General features: G+C 41.3%; 1 protein-coding gene across 3 annotated transcripts in view; it reads right to left on the bottom strand.

Moving 5' to 3' along the window:
• Positions 1 to 248: 248 nt before the first annotated feature.
• Positions 249 to 24276, bottom strand: part of prdm5 (PR domain containing 5) — a 274967-nt gene continuing 250939 nt past the window's right edge. For all 3 annotated transcript variants that reach the window (XM_080199169.1, XM_080199189.1, XM_080199178.1), the window contains 2 exons: positions 11312 to 11416; positions 249 to 871 (listed from right to left, as the gene is read on the bottom strand). In XM_080199169.1, the coding sequence (XP_080055295.1) occupies positions 707 to 871; positions 11312 to 11416 (270 nt within the window). In that variant the 3' untranslated portion in view covers positions 249 to 706. The remainder of the gene's footprint in view (positions 872 to 11311; positions 11417 to 24276) is intronic.

Here is a 24276-nt window from a genome sequence, read left to right as displayed (position 1 = left end):
GTACTTGATGAGAAAAAGCAACATGAAGGTGTCAGGGGGAAAGAGAACCACTTAAACATCATTAGTAAGTAGGTTGGAGCACAAAAAATATCAAAATACAGTTAAAATGTAGGAAAAGATGAGAAATAATTTAAAACTAAACCTGAAAACATCACCAAAAGAAGAAAAAGAAAATTCTTTTTCATTTTAGTGCAAGAATATTTAGAAATGTATATTTTGCTAATTAGCATTGTTGAAGTAACGAAGTTTCATCAGTGTGTGAACGGAGATCTGGAAACAGAGATTTTCTGCACAGGAAAACGCAATTCCCTATTATTGCCGATGGCCAAAGGATTAACTACAATGTGTCTTTATTCAGTCAAGGGCTATCAAAATGAATAGTAAAAAGAAAAACACAGATTATGGGAATTCTTGAATGTGTCACCATAAGTTCGCATTGGATTACCCAATTCTAGTTTAAACTTCTATGAAAGCTGGAATTTTCAACTCAGTATATCGTCTATTCTCAGCAGGCTGTCATTTTCAGTAAAACAAAACACATTAACTGTCGAAGAATACTTATCATTTCTTTGTAACTTAAACATTTCTGGAAAGCGAAGCATTCTAGCACTACTGACAGCTGCAGTCAGCCACTGCGCTGAACAATAAATTGTCTGAACTCCAGGAATTTTGAAGCTGGCCGATGGAATGTGAAAAAATCAGAGGTTTAGCTGTCGGTCTCTCCGTGCACGTTTTCCATATGAACCTTGAGGTAATCATTTCTCGTAAACTTCTTGTGGCAGAGCTGGCACTCTGCCATTGGCCGGTTTGGGTTGTGTGTCAGTTTGTGCCTAATCAGCATTTTCTTTAAGCTGAAGGATAAGTCACAGACCTGAAATAATGAAACAAAAACACAAGAAATCAGTCAAAGGGAGGACCGTGCAAACCCCCAGTCCAAGCCTCATCACATGCTACGGTAAAGATACATTAAGATAGTGAGTACATCAAGAAATAACGTTGAGAAATTAAGAGTGGGATTTTCCAGTCCAGACTTTTGGCTGCTCTCCAAATTTTCCAGTCCTGCCTGAACCAACTCCCACTGTTGGGACTAAAATTGAATAGGACCTGTGAATAAAACAAACGGATGTTCTCTTCCCATGTGCAAGTTTGGAATTTTTGCCATTGTGACTAGATTGTTTCTTAACAAAATAATTCACATTATGTTGACAATTTGCCTGAATTGTCTGCTAATGTAAACATACTTGTCTTTTCTGCTAGTTTGGGGTACGCATGAGGAATCTCAACAACTTGTTTCTAATTGTTTTTCTTTAAATCACTGGGCTGGAGACCAGGTCAGTTTTAATCTGGATTTATTGCTATTTCCTGCATCAAATCTTTGGTGAGACACTGACAGGTTGTTAGGAATCAAACCAGTGTGACATTGATCAGTATTGCATGATCACTGAGCTCCCAACAATAAATTCCTGATGCCAGAGCTGTGAAGGAGAGGCAAATTTAATGCAGTTACTTTTTTTGTGCCTGCTCTGTAATTCAAATCAGTCCCAGGTGTTCCAGAGATTCTCTTACTTCCTGGAATCATAGAATAGAAGGGGGCCATTTAGCCCATCGAGCCTGCACCAACAACAAACCCCTCCAGGTCCTATCCCCATAACCCCATGTATTTATCCATGACTCAACACAAAGGCAATTGAGCATGGCCAATTCGCCTAATCTGCACATCTTTGGGGTGACAGAGGAAATCGCAGCACCTGGAGGGAGCCCACACAAACATGGGGAGAACATGCAGACTCTGCACAGTAATCCAAGGCCAGAATTGAATCTGGGTTCCTAGCACTGTGAGGCAGCAGGGCTAACCACTATGCACCATGCTGCCCTATACATTCATTTGAATAAGTGTTTGCTGTTTGAGTTTACAAATTTAATAAAATAGATGTGCAGTGAGGAGTTTGTATTAACTTATTTTGTTCTTTTTTTCCTTTTTTCCTTGTGCGTTTGAAAATGTAAAAAATTCCAGATGAATTTCTATGGATAGCCATTATTGGCGGGGCTTATTTTGCTTAACTTCTATCAATCAGCAAAGAGTAAGAAACATTGCTGAATGCACATTTAATAAATTACTTTGTAAGCAAAATTGTTAACTAAGATTGCTTGCCATTGTTGTGTTCAAACTTTCACAGCAAATAAGACACTTCAATAGTGACACCAAAAATCCAAAAGTATCTTAGTTTTCTTGTCAAGATAGACTGTAAAAAAATCACTGAACAAAAATTAGCATTATACGACAACAATCTTCATAAGGGAATATTTTACAGTCTAGTGGTACAGATATGCATAAATTTGATCAGAGACATTCAATGCTGTACTCTTATTATTGAAATGATCTATATCTGTAAGAAATACATGTCCCTTATGAAAACTGGCACCAAATATTTGCCATTGCAGTGATGAACTCCTGGGTAGTAAGCAGCACTGAGGTCAAAAAAAGGTTAGCTTGACTTCATAACTATGATATTTCCTTTTGGAAGCATAAATGTCCAGTTGAATTTAATACAAATCGCAACTTTGTAAGGAAATGGAAGATGAAAGAGGCAGCGTACAAATCAAAATAGCAGAGGGAGCTTAGAGTTTACTGGCATAAGACGACGGAAAAGAGTTTTCAAAGAGTTAAAGAGAATCCTTGAAAGACAGTCGTGGAAATCACATTTAAATACAAGTATACAAATAAAGTTTTGGTAATGCATTCCTCAAAGAAGAAACAACAACAGGATAAAAATACGGTAGTTTTCCAAATAGGATTTTAATAAATGCAAATCCTTTTAAATCATGACAAGGAGACAATAAAAATCTAGAGGAGTCCATATTTAAAATTTAAAGAAAGTGCAAGTCAATGTGCTCACAGCAAAATGGCACAAACACCAGATCAGATAAATGATCAGCTACACCTCATGGACTGCAGTGGTTCAAAAAGGCAACTCACCAGCATCTTCCCAAGGGCAATTAGTGATGGGCAACAAATGCTGGTCTTACCTGCAAAGCTCACATCTCATTTAAAAAAAAAATGTTAATTTAATTTGATGACGCTGGTTGAGGAGTAAATAGCTACAATTTTAATATAATTGTTAATCCTCTGAATTATGTCAGGGAATCTTTTTATTTCTTATCCAAAAGGACAGCAGCACCCCAGTGCCATCAACCTCATTCTTCCCAACACCACAACAAACCCAATCCCATAATACAGAACTCTTCCAACTCTATCAGCTCAGATTATCAGTTTGAGTACAGGAGTGGGGCTTGAGCACAAACTCAAAGGTGGGAGTACCACTGATTCTTTTCATTTTGAACTGAAAAGCAGCATGGGCTGAAATCCAATGAATGATGAGGTTCCATTAAAAAAAAACAACCTTGGTTTCGTGGTGAGTATGCTGGAGAAGAATGTCTTAGTTAACAGTTCCCCTTAGAATTGTAGAATTGTACAGCACAGATGGAGGTTGCCCTCTGGTCCTTCTTGTGTGTGCTGGCTCTTTGAAGAGCCATCCCATTGGTTCCACTCCATTGCCCTTTCCCCACAGCCCTGCAAATTTCTTCTTTTCAAGTATATACACAACGGTCATTTGAAAGTTAATACTGAAATTGCTTCCTTTACTATTTCAGGTGGTGCATTCCAAGTCATATCTGGCTGCATAAAAATATTTCTCAACCTTTCTCTGGCCTCTTTGCCAATCATCGTAAATCAATATTGTCTGGTTACAGATGCTCCTGCCAACAGAATGCTTTTCTCCATACACTCATCAAATTACTTCACAATTTTGAACACCTCTGCTAAATACCCCTTTAATCTCCTTTGCTCTAAGGAAAGCAATTCAGCTTCTTTGGCCCTCCACATAACTAAAATCCCTTAACATAGAAACACAGATGTAAATGGGTATGATATAATTGGGATTACGGAGACATGGCTGCAGTGATCAGGGATGGGAACTGAAAGTCCAGGGTATTCAGTATTTAGAAAGGACAGGCATAAAGGGAAAGGTTTGATTATAGCTGCTGGTTATAGAGGAAATTAACACAATAGTGAGAAAGGATATTAGCTCTGACAACGTGGAGTTTGTATGGGTAGAGTTGAGAAATACCAAGGGGCAAAAAACATTAGTGGGTGTCATATATAGACCCCTAAACTGTACTGGTGATGTCGGGAATGGTATTAAACACAAAATTAGAGATGCCTATGGTAAGGGAATATCAGTGTTCATGAGTGATTTTAATCTGCCCATTGATTGGGCAAAACAAATTAGCCATAATGCTTTAGAGAAGGAATTTGTGGAGTGTATACAGGATAGTTTTCTTGACCAATATGTGGAGGAACCAACTAAAGAGCAGACCATCTTAGACTGGGTACTGTGTAATGAGAAGGGAATCACTGCCAATTTAGCTGAGAGACACCCTTGGGAATGAGCGACTATAGCATGATGGAATTTTTTATCAAGATGGAGACTGAAATAGTTGATTCACAGTCTAGAGTGCTGAATCTTAACAAAGGCAACTATGAAAATATGAGGCATGAGTTGGCCTTGATAGATTGGGTAGAGTTACTCAAAGGGATGATAGTGGATAGGCAACGGCAACCATTCAAGGAATGCATGGGGGAACTGCAGCAGCTGTTTAATCCTGTCTGGCATGAAAGCAAAATGAGTAAGAGAGCTAATCCATGGCTTACAAAGGAAATTAGAGAGAGTATCCGATCCAAAGAAGAAGCATACAAATTGGCCAAAAAAAGTAATAGGTCTGAGGATTGGGAGCAGTTTAGAATTCAGCAAAGAAGACCAAATGATTGAGCAAGAAGGAAAAAATACAGTACGAAAATAAGCTTGCAGGGAACATAAAAACTGACACTAAAAGTTTCTATAGATACGTGAAGAGAAAGAAGATGGTGAAGACAAATATAGGTCCCCTACAGACAGAAATGGGGAAATATATAATACAGGACAAAAAAATGGCTCAGCAAATGAATATATACTTTGATTCTGTCTTCACAAAACAGGAACAAATCAGAAGTGTTGGAGAATGCAAGATTTAGTGAGAGGGAAGAACTGAGGGAGATCAGCATTAGTAGAGAAATGGTGTGGGGAAAATTGATGGGGTTGAAGACGAATAAATCCCCAGGGCCTGATAATCTACATCCCAGAGTACTTAAGGAAGTGGCTCTTGAAATAGTGAATGCATTGGTGGTCATTTTCCAGAATTGCATAGACTCTGGAACAGTCCCTGCAGATTGGAGGGTAGCAAATGTCACTCCAAAATTCAAAAAGAGAGGTTGAGAGAAAACAGGGAATTATAGATAAGATTAATATTGGTAGTGGAGAAAATTCTCAAATCCACGATCGAGGACTTTATAGCAAAGCATTTAAAAAGCAATGGCAGGCAGAGTCAGAACGGATTTATGAAGGGGAAGTCATGCTTGACAAATCTGTTGGAATTCTTTGAAAATGTAATTAGTAGAATTGACATAAGAACACAATAAGAACATAAGAAATAGGAGCAGGAGTAGGCCATCTAGCCCTTCGAGCCTGCCCCGCCATTCAATAAGATCATGGCTGATCTGTCGCTGCTCAGTTCCACTTTCAAGAGGGAAGCAGTAGATGCGGTATATTTGGATTGTCAGAAAGCGTTTGACAAAGTCCCACATAAGAGATTATTGTACAAGATTAAAGCACTTGGGATTAGGGGAAGTATATTGAGATGGATAAAAAACTGGTTGACAGAGAGGAAACAAAGAGTAGGAATTAATATGTGCCTTTCAAATTGGCAGGCAGTAACTAGTGGAGTGCCACAGGGATTGGTGCTGGGACCCCAGCTATTCACAATATATATTAATGATTTGGATGAGGGAACAAAATGTAACATCTCAAAGTTTGCAGATGATACCAAGTTGAGTGGGTGGGTGAACTGTGACGAGGATGCAGAGATCCTACAGCATGATCTGGACAGGTTGGGTGAGTGGGCTAATCAATGGCAGATGCAGTATAATTTGGATTTATGTTGAGGTTATTCACTTTGGAAGCAAAAACAAGGCGGCAGGTTACTACTACCTGAATGGCTGTAAATTGGGAGGGGGTGAGGGAGTGTGCAGCAGGACCTGGGTCTCCTTGTTCACTAGTCACTGAAGGTAAATATGCAGGTGCAGCAGGTAGTAAAGAAGGCAAATGGTATGTCAGCCTTCGTTGCGATAGGTTTTGAATACAGGAACAGGGATGTGTAGCAATTATACAGGGCCTTGGTGAGGCCACATCTAGAGTATTGTGCGCAGTTTTGGACTCCTTTTCTGAGGGAGGATGTTCTTGCTCTCAAGGAAGTGCAATGAAAGTTTACAAGGCTGACTCTGGGGACGGTGGGACTGATGTATGAGAAGCGATTGACTAGGTTAGGCTTTTTTTCACCTGAGTTCAGATGAATTGGGGGGAGGATCTCACAGAGACTTATAAAATTCTAACAGGACTGGACAGGGTAGATGCAGGAAGGATGTTCCTGATGATGGGTGTGTCCAGAACTAGGGGTCACAGTCTGAGGATACAGGGTAGACTATTTAGGACAGAGGAGAGATTTCTTCATCCAAAGAGTGGTGAACCTGTGGAATTCATTACCACAGGAAGTAGTTGATGATAAAACATTGAATTTATTCAAGAGGTGGCTAGATGTAGCACTTGGGACAAATGGGGGCAAAGGTTATGGGGAGAAAGCAGGATTAGGCTATTGAGTTGGACGATCGGCCTGAATGGCCTCCTCGTGCTCCTATTTTCTATGTTTCTATATTAACTGATGGGAAAGGATTTAAAGACTAACATTATTTCTCACTGATGAAGGGTTTTCTGAAATGATGATGGTGCCACGAGATGGTATAAAGTGCAGCAAGGGAACGCAAAAGCTTTTTCCATGGATAAGAATGATTCAAAGCACCTAACTGGGAGAAAGAGAAAACAAGTAACTACAAGCCAGTTTGTCAGACAACAGATATCAAAAAATGTTGAAAGCTATTTTTAAGGAAGTGCATTTAGAAAAGTGTAGAATGATTGGAAAAAATCAATATGGTTTTACAAATGGGAAATCCTGTTTGACACAAGTTATTGGAGATCTTTGAGGATGTAACAAGCAGGCTGGATAAAGGAGAATCAGTAGATGTAGCGTACTTAGATTTTCAAAAGTTATTCAAAAAGACGTCACAAGAAGATCCAGTAAGAAGCCTCACAACACCAGTTTGAAGTCCGGCAGGTTTATTTGGAATCACGAGCTTTTGGAACGTTGCTCCTTCATCGGGTCCAGCTTCTGAATATTGTTGAATTTATACTCATCCAGGTCAGTTGGGAGTATTCCATCACATTCTTGATTCATGCCAGTAGATAGCAGAGAGACATGCGGAATCAGAAGGTAGATCACTCACTGCCGAATTCCCAGTCTCTGTCTTGCTGTTGTAGCCACAATATTCATATAGTTGATCCATTTAAGTGTTTTTTTAACGTAGGTCATTCTGGCTACATTAGGGGTTCCATTCACATACACACAGGGCAGGGTAGGTGTAGGAGGATGCGGCGGCGCGGGCTTGTTGGGCCAAAGGGCCTGTTTCCCGTGCTGGGTTGTTCTTTGTTCTTTCTTTGATGCTGATGGTAGAGGATTTAGCAATGGTAAAATGGTAAGAAGAAATGGTTAAGTTCTCTTTTCTTGGAAATGTTCCATTACCTAGCAACTATACATAGCATGAATGTTACTCGCTGTTTATTAGCTCAAGCTGATGAACTGAACCTTCTTTACCTTCAATGTTCAATAGTATTGTAACGTACAGTAAATGCTCGCTGTCCTTTAAATTCTTCACTTTTACTGCATAAGAGACGCAAGTACAAGACAGAAACAAAGCTCTAAGGCTATTGGTGGAACTTTGTACCAGCCTGAAGCCTTTCAATTTCAGTCCATATAATCTTCCAGGTGTGTACGAATGCTGTTCAAGAGTTAACCAATAAGAGGCATGTAGAATGACTTATGGCAACTACCCTCCTCAAATTGAATACTTCCACCGATAGTATAGGGTTAGATGACTGGTTAAATTATAATGTTGCAAGGACTACGTTGACTTTTTGTCAGACCGCAGTTAGTTTCTCACCACATCAAACGAATCATACCCCAAAATTGGACATGGTGAAAAGCTTCTGAAAACCAGAATTTTTAGGCGTGTAACTTCACAACCTACAATTATGGAAGTTGGCAGTGCATCAAAGGACCAGTTTTGTTAAATAAAGTTTATCTTCCCAAATGTGAAAATGAAAATTAAAGACATGCTTATTTTTTGGATTTTTTTTGTAACAGTAATAAATCAACAATAGTAAAATTGTTTTAGTGACTAAATTCCATCTCTGATAATTGTGTTTTAGCATTCTATTCAGTTCACTTCAAAAAAACTTTTTAAAAGACAGCAAATGTTAAGGATTATATTGCTAAGAGCAATACATTTGGCAGATGTAGTAATTTGGCTTCCTTGGATTAGAAGTTGAGCTTAGCAGCACCTATTATTTGGGTATTAAGAGTGCCCTCAGCATTTCAAAATGACCTCTGTAATGCACATGCACACTTGTGAAGCAAAGTGCACAGGATGCCATTTTGTGCTGGTGTTGGTGTTCTGCTATGAACATCCTCTGGAACTCTGCAAAACGGACAAATCACAATATCGAGAAGCAGGAAATGCTGATTTGATTCCAGTTCTGCTATTCTCCACCTCAGTGCATCAGCTGATGCCCTCTCCCAATTTCATACAGTTGAACACACTCTAAAGGAAGAACAACTCCCCAATACTCCTTTAATACCATGAGAAGAGTGATAACCTTCAAATGGAGTAACTAAAGGACTATTTATTAACAGGAATAACTATTCACAGGGAGTGAGAAAGATGTTCCATTCCAATATCTAGATTGACTGGGAGCGCCCAAGTCGCGTGCTTCAGCCAGATTGGCTGAATGGAATTAAATGACCCCCCCAAACTTTTGCCCCTTAAAGGGGCTCGCTACTCCATCCTTTCCCCTTCAGGTCCCTTACTAACACATACCAACACAAGTTAAACTATTTACAATACTATAAGTGAATTATTTAGCACAATCCATTATAAATTCATTCTGTCAGGGGATTTCCTCTCCCTTTGGGAAAGATGCAGTGTTTCAACACAGGGCTTGACTTTCAGAAATCAGATTTCTAACTTGCAAAGGTGCATTAGTGCAGATCGCTTCTCCAGTTCCCACTGGAACGCTACTCGCTCCTTCCTGAAGCTGACTTGTTTCCATACTGTCTTCAACAACAGCAACATCACTGGGAAGCGCACTTGGAGTGGACTGTCCAACTGGTTCTCGATGTGACTCCCTTCCTCAAGTGATCCAGGTGCTTTTTCAGAATTTTACCTTGAAGTTCTACTTCATACAAACTTCATGCCCATCCTGGTCATGACAAAGCCTGGGACCCAACTCCCAAAATTTTTTAACACACACTAGATCATCCACTTCAAATGTCCTCTCAGTTAAAAAAGTTACTTCGGTGATGATGCTGAAATCATGATTTCTTCAGCTTGTAAACTTCTTGCAACAAAATGTATCCATTCTAATGCATTTTATTAAACAGGAAAGGTACAAAGCAAAGATTTAACAAGAAAATCATTAAATGTGTTTAAGGAGGTAGACCACAATTTTGTAGCATTAATGCAGCACTCCCGCAATGTGTACACCTTGCTCATTTGAAATGTGCAACTAAAGGAATTTGGACATTGATAATAATGGTAATTGGAGGATTCACAGCTCAGATACACAGCAGAAAAGTTGGTAGAAAACAATTTTTGTTTCATGCAAGTTTCACTTTGACATGTCAATGCAATTATAATGATGTGCTCCATGTTAAACCACAAAATCATACATAACTTGTGATAATCTTATCTTATTAGGACTGAAGTTGTAGCTTTACAGATTTTATTGAATATTGACGTTGGCGTAAGAGCAACACAGTGGCATAGTGGATAGCACTGCTGTCTCACTGCGCAGGGGCCCGGATTCAATTCCCAACCTGGGTCACTATCTGTGTGGAGTTTGCACTTTTTTCCTGTGTCTGTGTGGTTTCCTCCAGGTGCTTTGGTTTCCTCCCACAGTCCGAAAGACGCGCTGGTTAGGCGCATTGGCCATGCTAAATTCTCCCTCAGTGTACCGGAACAGACGCCAGAATGTGACGAAGAGGGATTTTCACAGTAACTTCATTGCAATGTTAATGTAAGCCTCCTTGTGACAATAATAACTAAACTTCAAAAACATTGTAACATTGATATCTCACTGATACAACACAATTTATCACTTTGGCACTGGGAATGCTCAGATAGCTATGCCATTACTTTTCATTTGACATTAAACAAAAAGAATAATTAACTCAACTGGGTGGCACGGTGGCACAGTGGTAAGCACCACTGCCTCAAGCACCAGGGACCCAGGTTCAATTCCGGCCTCGGGTCACTGTGCGGAGACTGCACGTTCTTCCTGTGTCTGTGTGGGTTTTCTTTGGGTGCTCCGGTTTCCTCCCACACTCCGAAAGATGTGTGGGTTAGTTGGATTGATTGTGTTAAATTGCTCTTCAGGGAGATTAGCAGGGTAAATGTGTGGGGTTATGGGAATAGGGCCTGGGTGGGATTGTGGTCAGTACAGATTTAACGGGCTGAATGGTCTCTTTCTGTACTGTGGAGATTCTATCTGATATTCTCTCTGAACTATGTGAGGTCACCTATAATTGAGATGGAATATTAAATAATTTTGTTAAGCTGAGTTAGTTATTTTCATGATTCAATCTGCAAATAAGAGGAAGGGACAATCTGAATATTCCAGCTAACCAACATCTTCATATTCACCACTAAAAATAATGCCGTGGAGTCACAAAGTTCTAGATAATTTCTGAGAGTTGTCACATTTATAAATGAGAGTATGTTTTTTGTCCCCATTGTATAACATGTTACGCAGATAGTCCCACCGCATCTTGTCGACTTTCACCACTATGTTTTCATACTTAGTTTTGCAAGTATCTTTGCATTTTGGGCTATTTGAATATTATTTTTCATTGATAATATTTTTATATTTGCAAATATATGTAACTATTTGCACAAATAGTTTGTAAAATCATAGCTACAGCACTAAGATGGAGCGATTATCTAGGACAACGCTGAGAAATATTGTGTCAATCTGACTTATATATCCAGATCAAGTGCTGTTTTTGCAAAATAGAACGATCAATATCTTTTAAAAAAGACTCAGTTACTTACATCACACTGGAATGGCTTTTCTCCTGTATGCGTCCTCATATGTTCATCTAGCCCCCTTTTTTGACTAAAAGCCTTGTTACATTCTGAGCACTGGTAAGGTTTTTCCTAGGGGGAAAATGATAATGAAAAAAGTGAAAGTAAGTCAATGTAGAAACCAGAAATTGCAGGAGAGGAATTTAGTGCAAGGAATTTTTTTTCTCTTGCAGTAGCTCAGACAGTGAAAAATCATCAACTTGATTGCAAATGACTCAGTAAAAGGCTGAGAAAATCAAATCCTCCGGATTTTCTTATCGTCACCCATCAGTAATTTAATAAAACAGTTATGTCTGCCATTGGAGATATTTCTTCAGTTTATCCTGCCTGTGTAACACCATAGATTAGATTAAACAGAAAAAAAGGTTATCTACCTGTTTTACATATGCACTTAATTAACTTTAAATTCCCAAGGAAATGCATATTTATTCATGGTTTGAAGTTCTACTGATTCAAAAGTACAAACTTAAAGAAGTGGCTATCTTGTTAGTAACATGGACACACAGATATTTGAAATGTTATAGTCACAATGCTCCCATAATGTTGATCACACTGCATTTAGAACCACTTTGATGCAATTCTTCAGACTAAAGGGAAACAATAGTCGCGATTCTCCAATTGCGACCTACAACTTTTCTGGCGGGTCACGATGGGACATGTGCGGCGCTGGCCTTGTTCTGGGATTTGCAAATGCGCTGGAAACACGTGCATCTCCCAGAGCCGGCGAACAGTCACCGGTCAGACCATGCTGGAAACCGATGGGAAGGCAGGTAAGTAACATAAATATATTTAAAATCCATTGTAAAAAGATTTATCAGTTCATTATCGGGAACTTGCCAGGCCCAATCGAATCTCCCATCCCACCAGGAGTACTCCATTCCGGCAGGGTTCAGGTTCGGGAAGCTAGCGAGAGGCCCCGCCGGAATGAAGAGGGGGACCACTGGGGCCTCCCAGGGGTCAGGTGGTGGAAGGGTGCCAATCTATGCCCTCTGTCATTGCCCAAAGGGCAAAGTCCATGCCCGTGGGCACTGCCCATTGGGCACTGGGCAGTGCCAAGGGGATGAGGTCTATTGTGGGTAGGGCCTGGAGGTGATTGTTGTTGTGGGGGGGTGGGGGGAGTCCCGCTGCCAGACTGCAGACAGGCTGGAATGGAGGGCGGGCAGTGATTGGAGCAGGCTGGGGGGGGGGGGGGGGGTGGGGGGGGGGGGGCGGTGGGGGGACGGATCATACCTCCAGGGGGGTCTGACCCCAGCGGGGAACGGGGGTTTGCCAGATTGAAGGGTTTGGGGGCATCGCCACTGCTGGGGGATGGGGGGCTGTGTATCAGGGTGTTCTGGGACAGGGACGGAGAGAGCATTAGGGTTGGCCAGGACCGCAATTGGGTTGAGGGGGGCTGGAGGGTCAGCACTGTGGGGGACTGGGCTGGCCAGCAATTGAGCTGGTCGGCAAATGAGGAGTCTGACAGACCCGGACCACCGTGCGTGCACAGAGTTCCAGAGCTGTCAAACTCTGATGCAAATAGGCCCTGCCCTCCCTGGGTTTTTAATGAGATTCGTGACTGGGACCTCTGCAGTGCACAGAGTGCGGAGATCCAGGTGAGAAGCTGAACTGACAAAACAGTCGGGATTTAGAACAATTTTCCCGCCAATTCAGCACTTTTTGGAGAATCATGGTCAATGTTGCCAGAAACTGGAAATTGTACATACAAATACACGTTCCAGGTGAGTTAGATGTTCTCAAACATGATTGTGATCTAAGTTAGAAAGACCTTGCATTATCCTGGTGTGTGTGTCAGAGGTGTCAACAGTAACAGCAAAGGAGTTTCTCATGACGATGCCATACTGATGGTCAACCTTTAAAAACAGAAGTTCTCGGGTGAGGCTCCTAAAATCCCACCCGAGGCCAATGGAGAATTCTGCTCTGTGAGCCGTGCCCAGCCCGATTCCAGGGCAGGCGTGGCAGTAAAATTCCAGTCAAAGGTGCTGTCTTGAAAAAAAACCAAAAACCTTCCAATAACTCACAAAGACAAAGGCTGAGAGTAGCTAAAACGTTTGGATCTGGAAGGAGTCGTTTTCAGCCTGAATCATGTGGGAATTTACCGTCTACAAATTGGCTGCTCTGTTTCGTGAATCACAACAGTGACTACCCCTCAATAGTACTTAACCGGCTGCAAAAGCTTTGGAATACCTCGAGGTTGTGAAAGGTGCTATATGAATTGTAAGTTATTTATTTCTTTGTCAAGTGCAAAGAAATACCACTGGTTCCATCCATTCTCATTTAAAAATGGCGGGGGGGGGCGGGCAGAAGGTGGAGGCGAGGGTGAGGGAGGGGGTAACCTGGCTTCTGGAATCGTTCAGTGACCCCTGCTGAAAGTGCATATGTGAAGACTTTGGCCAAGCACTGCATTAAGACCCCGCCCATGTTAAACAGATTCCCGGCGTTCATTACTTAAGTCCACAACTGCAACTTCTACATGATAACAGAAAGCCCCTGGCAGGTGTGGAACCATACCCAAGTAAAGAGACAACACTCACATGAGGAAAATGTAGAAAACAAAGTAAAAGAGAAACAGGTTGAAGTGAAACATATATGAATACAAAGACCTGAATTAAAAAAGTATTTTGCCCAAGGCATAACATGAAATTATGGAGCCACATGGTAAATCTGGAGCAAGCCACAGATGCAGCATACTAAAGCAAATACCTTATCCAGTAGCCCAATACTCCCAAGAGGCAAATCATTTAGACATTGATATACTGGATGCAGGGTCCAGTTCTAACGGAATCATATTTGAAGCAGTCTCTGATTTCTACAATGACTTTCAAGAAGTTTTAATTTCATAAAGTCTGCATAAAACATCAAGGTATATGAAATTTTAAGCATATGAAGACTTCCAGCAGAAATAGTCGCTTGATTTTTGGTTTAAAAAAATCATAAAGTAGTTACTTGTGTTCAAGCAGGACAAGAACAAACCTATACACAGTGGGAGGTGCAGAGTTAGCAGTGTGAGGGGTTGGGGGGGGGGGTGAAGGGTTGGCATTGAGTGGTTGAAGACGTCATACATCTTCACCCACAGTAGGTTATTAGAATCCTTGTGGCATTGTTGACAAGTAGCACAGTTGTTAGCACTGCAGCCTTACAGCACCAGGGTGTTTGTCCATGTGGAGGTTGCACATTCTCCCCACAGTCACAAAGATATGCAGGTTAGGTAGACTAGTGAGGTAAATACATAGTGTTACGGGGTTAGTGTTTGGGTGGGATGCTCTGTTGACGATTTGGTGCAGACTCTTTGTAAGAATGAGCTGAATACCTCTGCACTCTAGCGATTCTATGATTCTTCCGTGGCTCTATAAAAACCTGACTTAGAAAATTGACCTTTGTGCCAACCCTTTGCCATTCCACTTTGAGGGTGCTTCTTGTGGATCACCTATTACCTTTCTCTGAAACTTCTCTTTAAGACGTTGGCTGCCTTTAAGAACTTAAGGCAACTTAAAGTTGACTCTGCCTATTGCATGTTGTAGTGTAGTCTGAACATTGCTGTCAAGGCCTCCTGTGGTGTGAAGATCTTGCTGAATGAAAAAGTGTGCGGTATTGGATGGATACCAGCTAATGCAGAAATCGTTCAGATAGATGGGTACATGAATTTTACGTCTTACTCACCTTAGTTCAATAGGCGTGGGCCAGTGGCATAATGCAGCCCTTACTCCCAAACACCAGGCTAGAGAAATGTTTAATCCCCTAAAATCAAATAGTATTTTTTGAACAATAACAAAGAAGCAAATAAGCATAGTAAACCTGGCAGGATTTTTCACAAATCTTAGTGAGAAAATCATTAGCATTTTGTTAAATTCAATGTAATTAATTTTATGCAGTAATTCATCTCTTTTGTCATTAATTACTGAGCATGTATCTTCTCTTTTCTCATTCATTACTGAGTTATCTACCTGAACTAATATTCTTTGAGTGACAGAGACAGAGAGATACATCTGAGGTCTTGCAGAATCAGAGTTGTCAAGGTCAGATTGCTTGAAATAATACAGAAAACCTACAGATGCTGGCAACATATGGAACAGCCATTGGGTTTTGAAAAAATGTTTTAATCTTTTGAGTGTAAACCCAGTGCTGTTTTTCTCAACCAGTGCTTTTTAAGGTGGAGCGACATGATGGTTAGCACTGATGCTTCACAGAATCAGGGACCTGGGTTCGATTCCCATCTTGGGTCGCTATCTGTGTGGAGTTTGCACATTCTCCCCATGTCTGTGTGGGTTTTCTCTGGGTGCATCGGTTTCCTCCCACATTCTGAAAGACTTGTTCGGGTCAGTGCGCCTAACAAGCACCGGATTGTGGCGATTAGGGGAATTTCACAGTAACCTCTTTGCAGTGCTAATGTAAGCCTCACTTGTGACTAATAAATAAACTTAGCTTGTGTACATTTCGTATTTTAAGTACCATAACAGAAATACCCCTTCTCAGCCTCTAATTAGAATGATTACATAGTTCCAGAAAATATTGCAGCATAACATTAAACAAATAGGGTAAAAACTGAATATAGAGGTCCAAATCTATCCGGATTGTCAGAGATTGGCCATATGTTGGGAGATGCATGTGAGGAATCTAGAAAAGTCCTCACAAGCAGATATACAGAGGGAAGTTTAAACTACTGATGGGCTGGTGCCTTGCTGCACAGGACAACTCATCAATGTCTCTGACCTTGAGCTCAGAGCAAATGTATTTCGCTGCTATTATCACATCTACTATTGGGCACTTAAAGTTTTTTTTATAAACTGTGATTGATTTAGTTTGTATAGAATTAGCCTGGATTAAATTATAATCATTTCATCTATTAATTTTGTACTTTGAGAAATGTAATGTGATCACTCTGATGAGGTGTACTGTATCATCAATAATAGACCAGGCTAACACCCATAATCAACTCACATTTTAAATAAATTACAACTCCATTTGAAAAGCTTTAACTTTAAAGTTATATTACTTGTGTAGTTACGCAGGAAATGTTAGGCAGGTTAAGAACCTGGTCTAACAGCTGGGTAACTCCACAACCCATTACACCTTGACCTAACCCTGAGACCAATACACTCACCAACTACCTCACCCACCTACCCATGCATTCTCTCACTCACTCACTCATTAAGCCACTGCCCTTTCAAAGTGCTGAATTACTTTAAATGCCAGGGAAGATAAGCTTTTTCCAACTTGGGCTTTTTAAATCTAGCTATCTTATTTGCAAGACAATGTCAGCACAAATGAATCCTCATTTGAGTTTTCAAGCTGTGACCTTTAGTAAGAAAATAATAGCACACCCCCAGTGTATTTCGCTGCTATTATCACATCTACTATTGCGCACTTAAAGATTTTTTTATAAACTGAGATTGATTTAGTTTGTCTGTATAGAATTAGCCTGGATTAAATTATAATCATTTCATCTATTAATTTTGTACTTTGAGAAATGTAATGTGATCACCTTGATGAGGTGTACTGTATCATCATTAATAGACCAGGCTAACACCCATAATCAACTCACATTTTAAATAAATTACAACTCCATTTGAAAAGCTTTAACTTTAAAGTTATTCTTGCAGGTCAAAGAGTTTGTTATTGTGAAAGTTTATCCTTTATCAGATCAATAAATTAAATAAATTACAGAAAAGTATTCAGAGTTTGTTTCCCAATAGTCAAACAGAACAGGAAAAAGAGAAAAAAAATTTAAGGAAATAGAGGAAAATGAAAAATGCAGAAAGGGACTATAAAGAAAAGAAGTCACTATAAAAAGAAAAATATAGTTAAATAAGGCTTCTTAGAAAAAACATTCTAACCAATTTGTACAGAGTAAGCTTTCACAAAAAAGCCAAAGAGAGTTCCAGTTAACATGTTTTTGGTGGAATTGGTTGAGGGAGGAATGTTGGCCAGATCATCAGAGCATTCCCTTATTCTTCAATAAATGTCTCCGTTTAATATTTAATCTGAGGGATGCACTCTCTCAGCATTGCAATAGTGCTACTGTAGAGATTAGCAGTACTGTAGACATTAGCAGTGTAGAGCAGAACTTCAATTCGTAATCTTCTGAGTCAGAAGTAGGTGCAGTATCAAATGAGCCCAGCTCATAGCTCAGATTAGGAGCAGGAAAAAGTACAAAATTAAAACAAATGTAACATAAGTTAGACACATTTGAGGAAATAAGAAACCCACAAGTAGTAAACAAAATGATAAATGACACAAAGAAAATAGAGGAAAAACAAACAAAATAGGAGGAATGAGTGAAAAAGAAAAGCCAAGACCAAACTATTGATAATAATATTTAAATTACATTAAAACTAAATTATTAAAACTTAATGGTTGAATAATTAAATACATGACAGAGACTGAGGCCGGAATTTTATGGGCATGCCAGCCCTGATTCTGCGGGCGGGCTCAGCTTGGAGAACGGCATTCTCTGTTGGCCTTGGGCGGGATCGTGCGAAACTTACGCAGACGTGCCAGCAAAATTCCACCCTGAGTGTTCTGGATCGGGTTAAGTAGTGAGGAAAAGAGAGCAAGAGGCAGCAGTATGTCAAAACTAAATGTGATACAAACTCAAGCCAGGACCATCATGCTGATTTGTTTCGCACTCTTCCCACTTGTCAGGCAAGAAAACCTATTAGCTGAATCTTAAAAAAAGTGTGCAAACAGAACACTGCCTGGATCAAATAAAGGAGGTGGGATCGCACTGAGGTTGATTTTGTTTTTTAGAAAGAGTGGAGAAGTTTGCATGCTGTTTTGTGTGTGCGCAATGTCATCAATATTGTTCCAACACATTTTTAAAAATTGGCAATCGTACATAGCTTGAGCAGAGTCCAAAGTTTGTTTTGAGTTATTAGTACACATGCAGTACATCCTGGATAACCCTTTCACAACTAGAATTAATTCAATCACTATGTTATTTTTCATTTTATCGGTACATATTTCGAGTGTAGATATCTTTACATAATAGTGGTCCAAGTCCTTCTGACAAAAATGGCTGGTTCGAAGCAGGCACTGACGTGGACATGCAAATCAGTCAGCAGGTTGAGGTGAAGAAGAGCTGCACCAAAAGCTATAAATCTCCAAAACTTACTGGGGGATTTGTACCATTTGATTTGATTATTTGTCATTTGTATTAGTATACAGTGAAAAGTATTGTATTTATTGTTACGTGTGTTAATATACAGCAAAAAATATGCTATAGAGCATATGAAAGCATAGCATTCATAGGGCCCAATTTTACCATTGTGTTGCGCCGTTTTTGGGTGTGAAAACTTGGTAAAGTCAGACATGAGGCGAATAGTGTGATCTGCACCCACCCAGATTCTCACTTTACCAAGGCCCGAAAATGGCTGTGATCGGAACCGCACCTGAAACGCGCATCTGCATGCATTTAAATTGACTTAATGAGCTGGACGCCTGATCTTACCAGCATTACCCTCTTTACCATCACGTTCAGCCAATCAGATTCGGCGTGAAACCAGACATGCTCGGCAAAAGTCTGTTTTGAGCGCCAGCTTCTGAAGAGGCAAGTTCAGAGCTTCCAGCAGCGCTCTAACTCAGATTGGTGGTGGTGGTGGGTGGGGGGGTGGCAGGGAAGGAGGAGGGCCAGATCATTATCTGGTGCTGGGGGTGGGGGGAAGAGACAGGCAATGTTTTGCTGGGCAAGGGGGAGAGTGGGGGGGGGGGGGAAAGAGGGGAGAGGGAAGAGGGCCAGATTGTTTTCTGGTGGGGGAGGGTGGGAAGGAGCGAGGGAGGGCCAGATGGTTGTCTGGTGAGGGGGGTGGGGGGAAGGAAGGAGGAGGGCCAGATGGCTCTCTGGGGGCGGGTGGGGCGGGGGCAGATGGAGCTCTGGTGGGGATTGGAGGGGCAGAGGGAGTCCACTGCCATTCTGCGGGCGATCAGTGGAGGGGAAGGGGGGGGACCATTGCCACTCTGCAGGCGATTGATGAAAGGGAAGGGGGGTGGGGGCGTGATTGCTCTGGACAGCAGGGGGGTGATGGGTGGATAAGGGGAACAGTTATGTTGTGATATCTGGGGGGGCCATCGCTCCCGGGCCGTTCTTTCCACTTTTTGCGGCCCGGGAGCCATGTGACAGGGGAGCGTTTATCAATTTTGTTTTTCACCGTGCGCGCGCAGTTGAAGACTCCAAACGGAGCAGCAGCATTTCGGGTGTGATAAGCCCCACCCTTAGTGCGATTCAGATTCGTGATTTTTCTTTCAGGCTAAGTGCATAAGGGGGTGCCTGAGAACAGGTTTCCGAGTCAGATCTGAATTGCGCCCAGATTCAGCACTTAGAATCAAAATGGTAAAATTGTCCCCAGAGAGAAGGAAAGGAGAGAGTGCAGAATGTAACGTTACAATCATACCTAGGGTGTTGAGAAAGATTAATTTTGTGTGAGTTAAGTCCATTCAAATGTCTGATGGCAGTAAGGGAAGAAGCTGTCCTTGACACAGTTGGTACGTTTTATATCTTTTTCCCAGTGGAAGGAGAAGGATGAGAGTATGTCCATGGTGCATGGGGTCCTTAATTATGCTAGCTGCTTTTGTGACGCAACGGGAAGTATAGATAGAGTCAATGGATGGGAGGCTGGTTTGTATGATGGATTGGGCTACATTCAAGATCTTTTGTAGTTTCTTGCCTTGTAGAAATGACAGTTCCACCTCAACCTTTCCATTATTTAGTAAGAGGATTGCTGGATTTGCACAATAAACATCCATTAAACTAGCCACAATGGCTTAGGCGGTCATACCAAACAGCACAATTACTATTTTAATGTGCAACCCTCCTGAATAAGCCTCCAGTTCCGGTAAAATACCAAACGGGACCAGGACATTTAAAACTAAAGATATCCAAAATTACAGTTTTTTATTGAAGAAGACACAAGATTCCACAGCTTAAAACAGAAGAATTTTAACCATATAAACATCAAACAAAGCAAACTGTATATACTGTCTTAGGCAATCACCTACACACTAACTTTCATAATCAACACAAGTTAAACATTAATTAACAGGCAAACTGCAATTGATTATAAACAATAAATTGCATACCAAATGGAAGACACAACTAAGATTTGGTTCAGGAGACAACTCAGCTTGTTTGTCATCAGTATCAGTCACTTCTGAGATGAAATAGTCTAGCTCTTTCCTCAATGTGCTGGTCGAGAAATCCACAAATGGGTTCTCGTCTCGGGTTGATCATAAACCTTCTAATACTGGTCAATGTACACGTTAGGGTTCCTGTAGCTCCGCGAGCTACAAGATTGGTTTCATCAACAATTTTGTTAGTAGAGCCAACATCATATGCTCACCTTGCAAGCTTTTGCGTAAATAGAGCATGTTGAAGCTTGACAATAGCTATCCTGATCAGATTGGTTTACTCTGTATTGCACAAACCTGCAAATGGGCCAAAAGCTACTACTTTCGGTTCAAATTAACCTGGAAAGGTAAAGGTCACTAACCTGAGATACAATTATTTGTAGACTCTGGCTTCAGTTACTTGAGGAAGTGTTTCTTCAATACTTAAACAGATGTGCATAATAAGATGCACAGAAACAGTCTTTCCATTTAACCATTTTAAGTTGGTTCCAAGTTTCCTAAGATAAAATGTACTTCCATGACTAATGCAAGTATTCCTTCAAATTCTAGCAGAATGCTGTCTAGAGGATAATTGCTCTTCTTCTACCATGTATATCCAAGAATAACACTCAAATTGTGAACAGGAATTAGGAACATTGGAAAATAACTCAGGAGTAGGCTGTTCATCCCCTAGAGTCTCTTCTTTTATTAAATGAGATCATGGTTGATCCGTATCGTCACTCCATCCATAAACTTTGGCTCCAAACTCTTTTACATCCTTAACTAGCAAAAATCTTATCAATCTTATATTTAAATTATTAATTGAATTATCGTCTAACACCTTTTGTGGAAGAGACATCCACACTTCTAAAAAAGTGCTCATCTCCTGAAAGTTGGCTCGGAATTCTTGGTTATGTTGCCATAGAACATAGAACATAACAGCGCAGAACAGGCCCTTCGGCCCACGATGTTGCGCCGACCAGTTACAAAAACAATGACCCACTAGCCTATACCAATCCCTTTTCGTCCATAAACCTATCCAGAGATCTCTTAAACGCCCCCAAACTAGACGCATTTACAACTGCAGCAGGCAGGGCATTCCAATCCCTCACCACCCGCTGGGTAAAGAACCTACCCCTGACATCCGTCCTGTAGCTACCCCCCCTTAATTTAAAGCCATGCCCCCTCGTGCTAGCTTTCTCCATCCGAGGAAAAAGGCTATCACTATCCACCCTATCTAAACCTCTAATCATCTTATATGTTTCAATAAGATCCCCATGTTTTAGACTCCAGCAGAAAAGGTTGCTATCTACTCTATCAATCCCTTTCAAGACCGCCTATCCTCTTGAAGTTGTGCTGTCTAGAACTGGACACAGTTTGGTGAAATCAGGGCTTTGCATTGCTGTAACAAAACTCACACCACCCCCTTTGCATTCTAGCTCGCCAGTCACAAAGGCCATAGGGGCGATTCCCCAGCCCTGTGCGCTGCTCCAGGAGACTAAAGCGGAGGCCGTGTAGTGGGTTTCTTGCTGGGCGCCGCAGTCTCCGCATGTCAGAATTCTGGCATCGCCAGGTCCGTGTCGGCATGGAGCTGATTAAAATATGTAAATTCCAATTTAAATCCTATTAGCAATAGGGACTGAAGTCTCCGGGCCCGCCAGCCTCTCTCCCCTACCAGGCATGTTTCACTCCAGCTGGGTTTACAACAGCTCTCCACTAATGGGTAGCTGGTGGCCCGACCCTGGTGGAGTGAAGAGGAGCCATGGAAGCCCCCCCCAGGGGGTTGTGGTTAGGGGGGTCCTCTCTGGCCATTGCCAGCCTCCCACCCCCCTGACAAAGGAACAGTGTGTTCCAAAAGCTTGTGGCATTTGCTTCAAGTGAGCCTATTGGACTTTAGGCTGGTGTTGTGAGACTTCTTTCTGTTTTTACCCCAGTCCAACGCCGGCATCGCCACATCATCGCCAGCCTGAGGAGGAGACCGCAAAGTGGCAATGCCTAGGGGGCACTTTGGCACTGCCCACCAGGCATCCAGCAGTGCCAAAGTGCTGTCGCTCTGCATTTGGGATTGGTGGCAGAGGGAAGGTCTGATTGAAGCAGGCCAGTGAAGGGGGAAAGCTGGAGCTGGCCCAGAAACATGTGGAAGGCCAGTGATTGGGAGGGGTGGGGAGGGGGGAAATCAAGGGGCAGCACTGCAGGGTCGAGGGCTAGCCAGCGATTGGGAGGCTGGCAGCATGAGGCTTCCGCGCATACTCTGATCTCCACTCAGACTGATCAACACATGCGCAGTAGCCTGCTCAGAGCTGTGCTGCTAACCTCTCCAGCGGGAATAGGCCCCACCCCCAGATTTTTATCGAGATTCATGCTAGGGCGCAAGAGTGTGGGAGATTCAAATCCCATTTAAAAAAATGATTTACTCTGGTTTTTACATGAATTCGGCACTTAGAATTTTTTGGGAGAATCCTGGCCCATCATTCCTGTTTGGTAAACTTGTTAAAACTGATCTTTCTTTTAAATTTCTAACTATAGTTAGGGTTAGGTGTATTTTATGCTGTATTTTACTAACATGCATGCATTTCAATTCTTTGGATAACCATACAATATTTACTTTACAGAATCACATAACTATTACAGCACAGGGGGCCACCATTTGGCCCATCGTGTTTATACTGATTCTCCAAGTACCTCAAGACTGTATTGGATGATTACCTGAATAAAAACAATGTGCAGGGTACGGAGAAAAGGCAGTGGAAAGGCACTAAATCACGACGGAGAGCCAGTGTAAACACAATGGGCCAAATGGCCTCCTTCTGTCTGGATTGATCCTGCCTCCATCATACTTCCAGGCAGCGCACTCCAGACCCAAAAACAATTTTCTTACATTACATTTGCTTCTTTTGTAAATCACTTTGAATCTCTGTCCTCTTGGCCTTGATCTTTGTATGAGCAGGAATATTTTCTGCTTATCTACTCTGTCCAGTCCCCTCATAATTTTGAACATCTCGATCAAATCTCCTTTTAGCCTTCTTCTCTACAAGGAGATCAATCTCAACTTTCCCAATCTATCCTCGTAACATTTCTCATGTCTGAAACCTTTCTTATAAACCTCTTCTGCACGATTTCTAATGGGTCACATCCTTCCTATAAAACGGTGCCCAGAACTGTACACAATATTGCAGCTCAGGTCTACGTAATGCCCACTAAGTTCAGCATACTCTCCTTGGCTCTTGTACTCTGTGCCGTTACTAATAAAACCGAGAATACTATATGCTTTATTGACGACTCTATTCACCTGTCTTGCCACCTTTAATGGCTTAAGCATGAATATACCTGGGTCTCCCTGCACCTGCATAACTTTCAGTTGTACCCCTTATTATGTAGTGTCTCTCCATGTTTTTCCTAACAAAATGAATCACCTCTCACTTCTCTGTATTAAACTTCACCTAGCTGCCCATTCCACCAACTTGTCTCCATCCTTTTGAAGTTCTGCACTTTGTCTGTTTACCATGCTTGCAAGTTTTGCATTATCTGCAAACTTTGAAACTGTCTCCTGCATACCAAGATTATTAATATATCAGAAAATACAATACCAATATTGATGTTCTCCAATACCAACCTCTGGGGAATACCATTACAAATCTTTCTCCAGCTAAAAAAAAGTCCACTAACCATTACTTGCTAGTTTTTATGACTCAGCCAATTTTGTATCCACATTGCTACTGTCATTTTTATTCTACGAGCTATAAATTTCTCACAAGTCTGTTGTTCCTCAAACTTTAGAACTTACATTATTCATCTCTGTTTCCTTTGGATGATATTCAACATTCTAGCAAAAC

Source organism: Carcharhinus amblyrhynchos, chromosome 1 (assembly GCF_965287045.1).
Source record: "Carcharhinus amblyrhynchos chromosome 1, sCarAmb.v2.hapA, whole genome shotgun sequence".
In the NCBI taxonomy this organism is placed as follows: domain Eukaryota; kingdom Metazoa; phylum Chordata; class Chondrichthyes; order Carcharhiniformes; family Carcharhinidae; genus Carcharhinus; species Carcharhinus amblyrhynchos.
The sequence above is the reverse complement of the archived record's forward strand: the minus strand, read 5'-3'. Positions and strand labels throughout refer to the sequence as shown.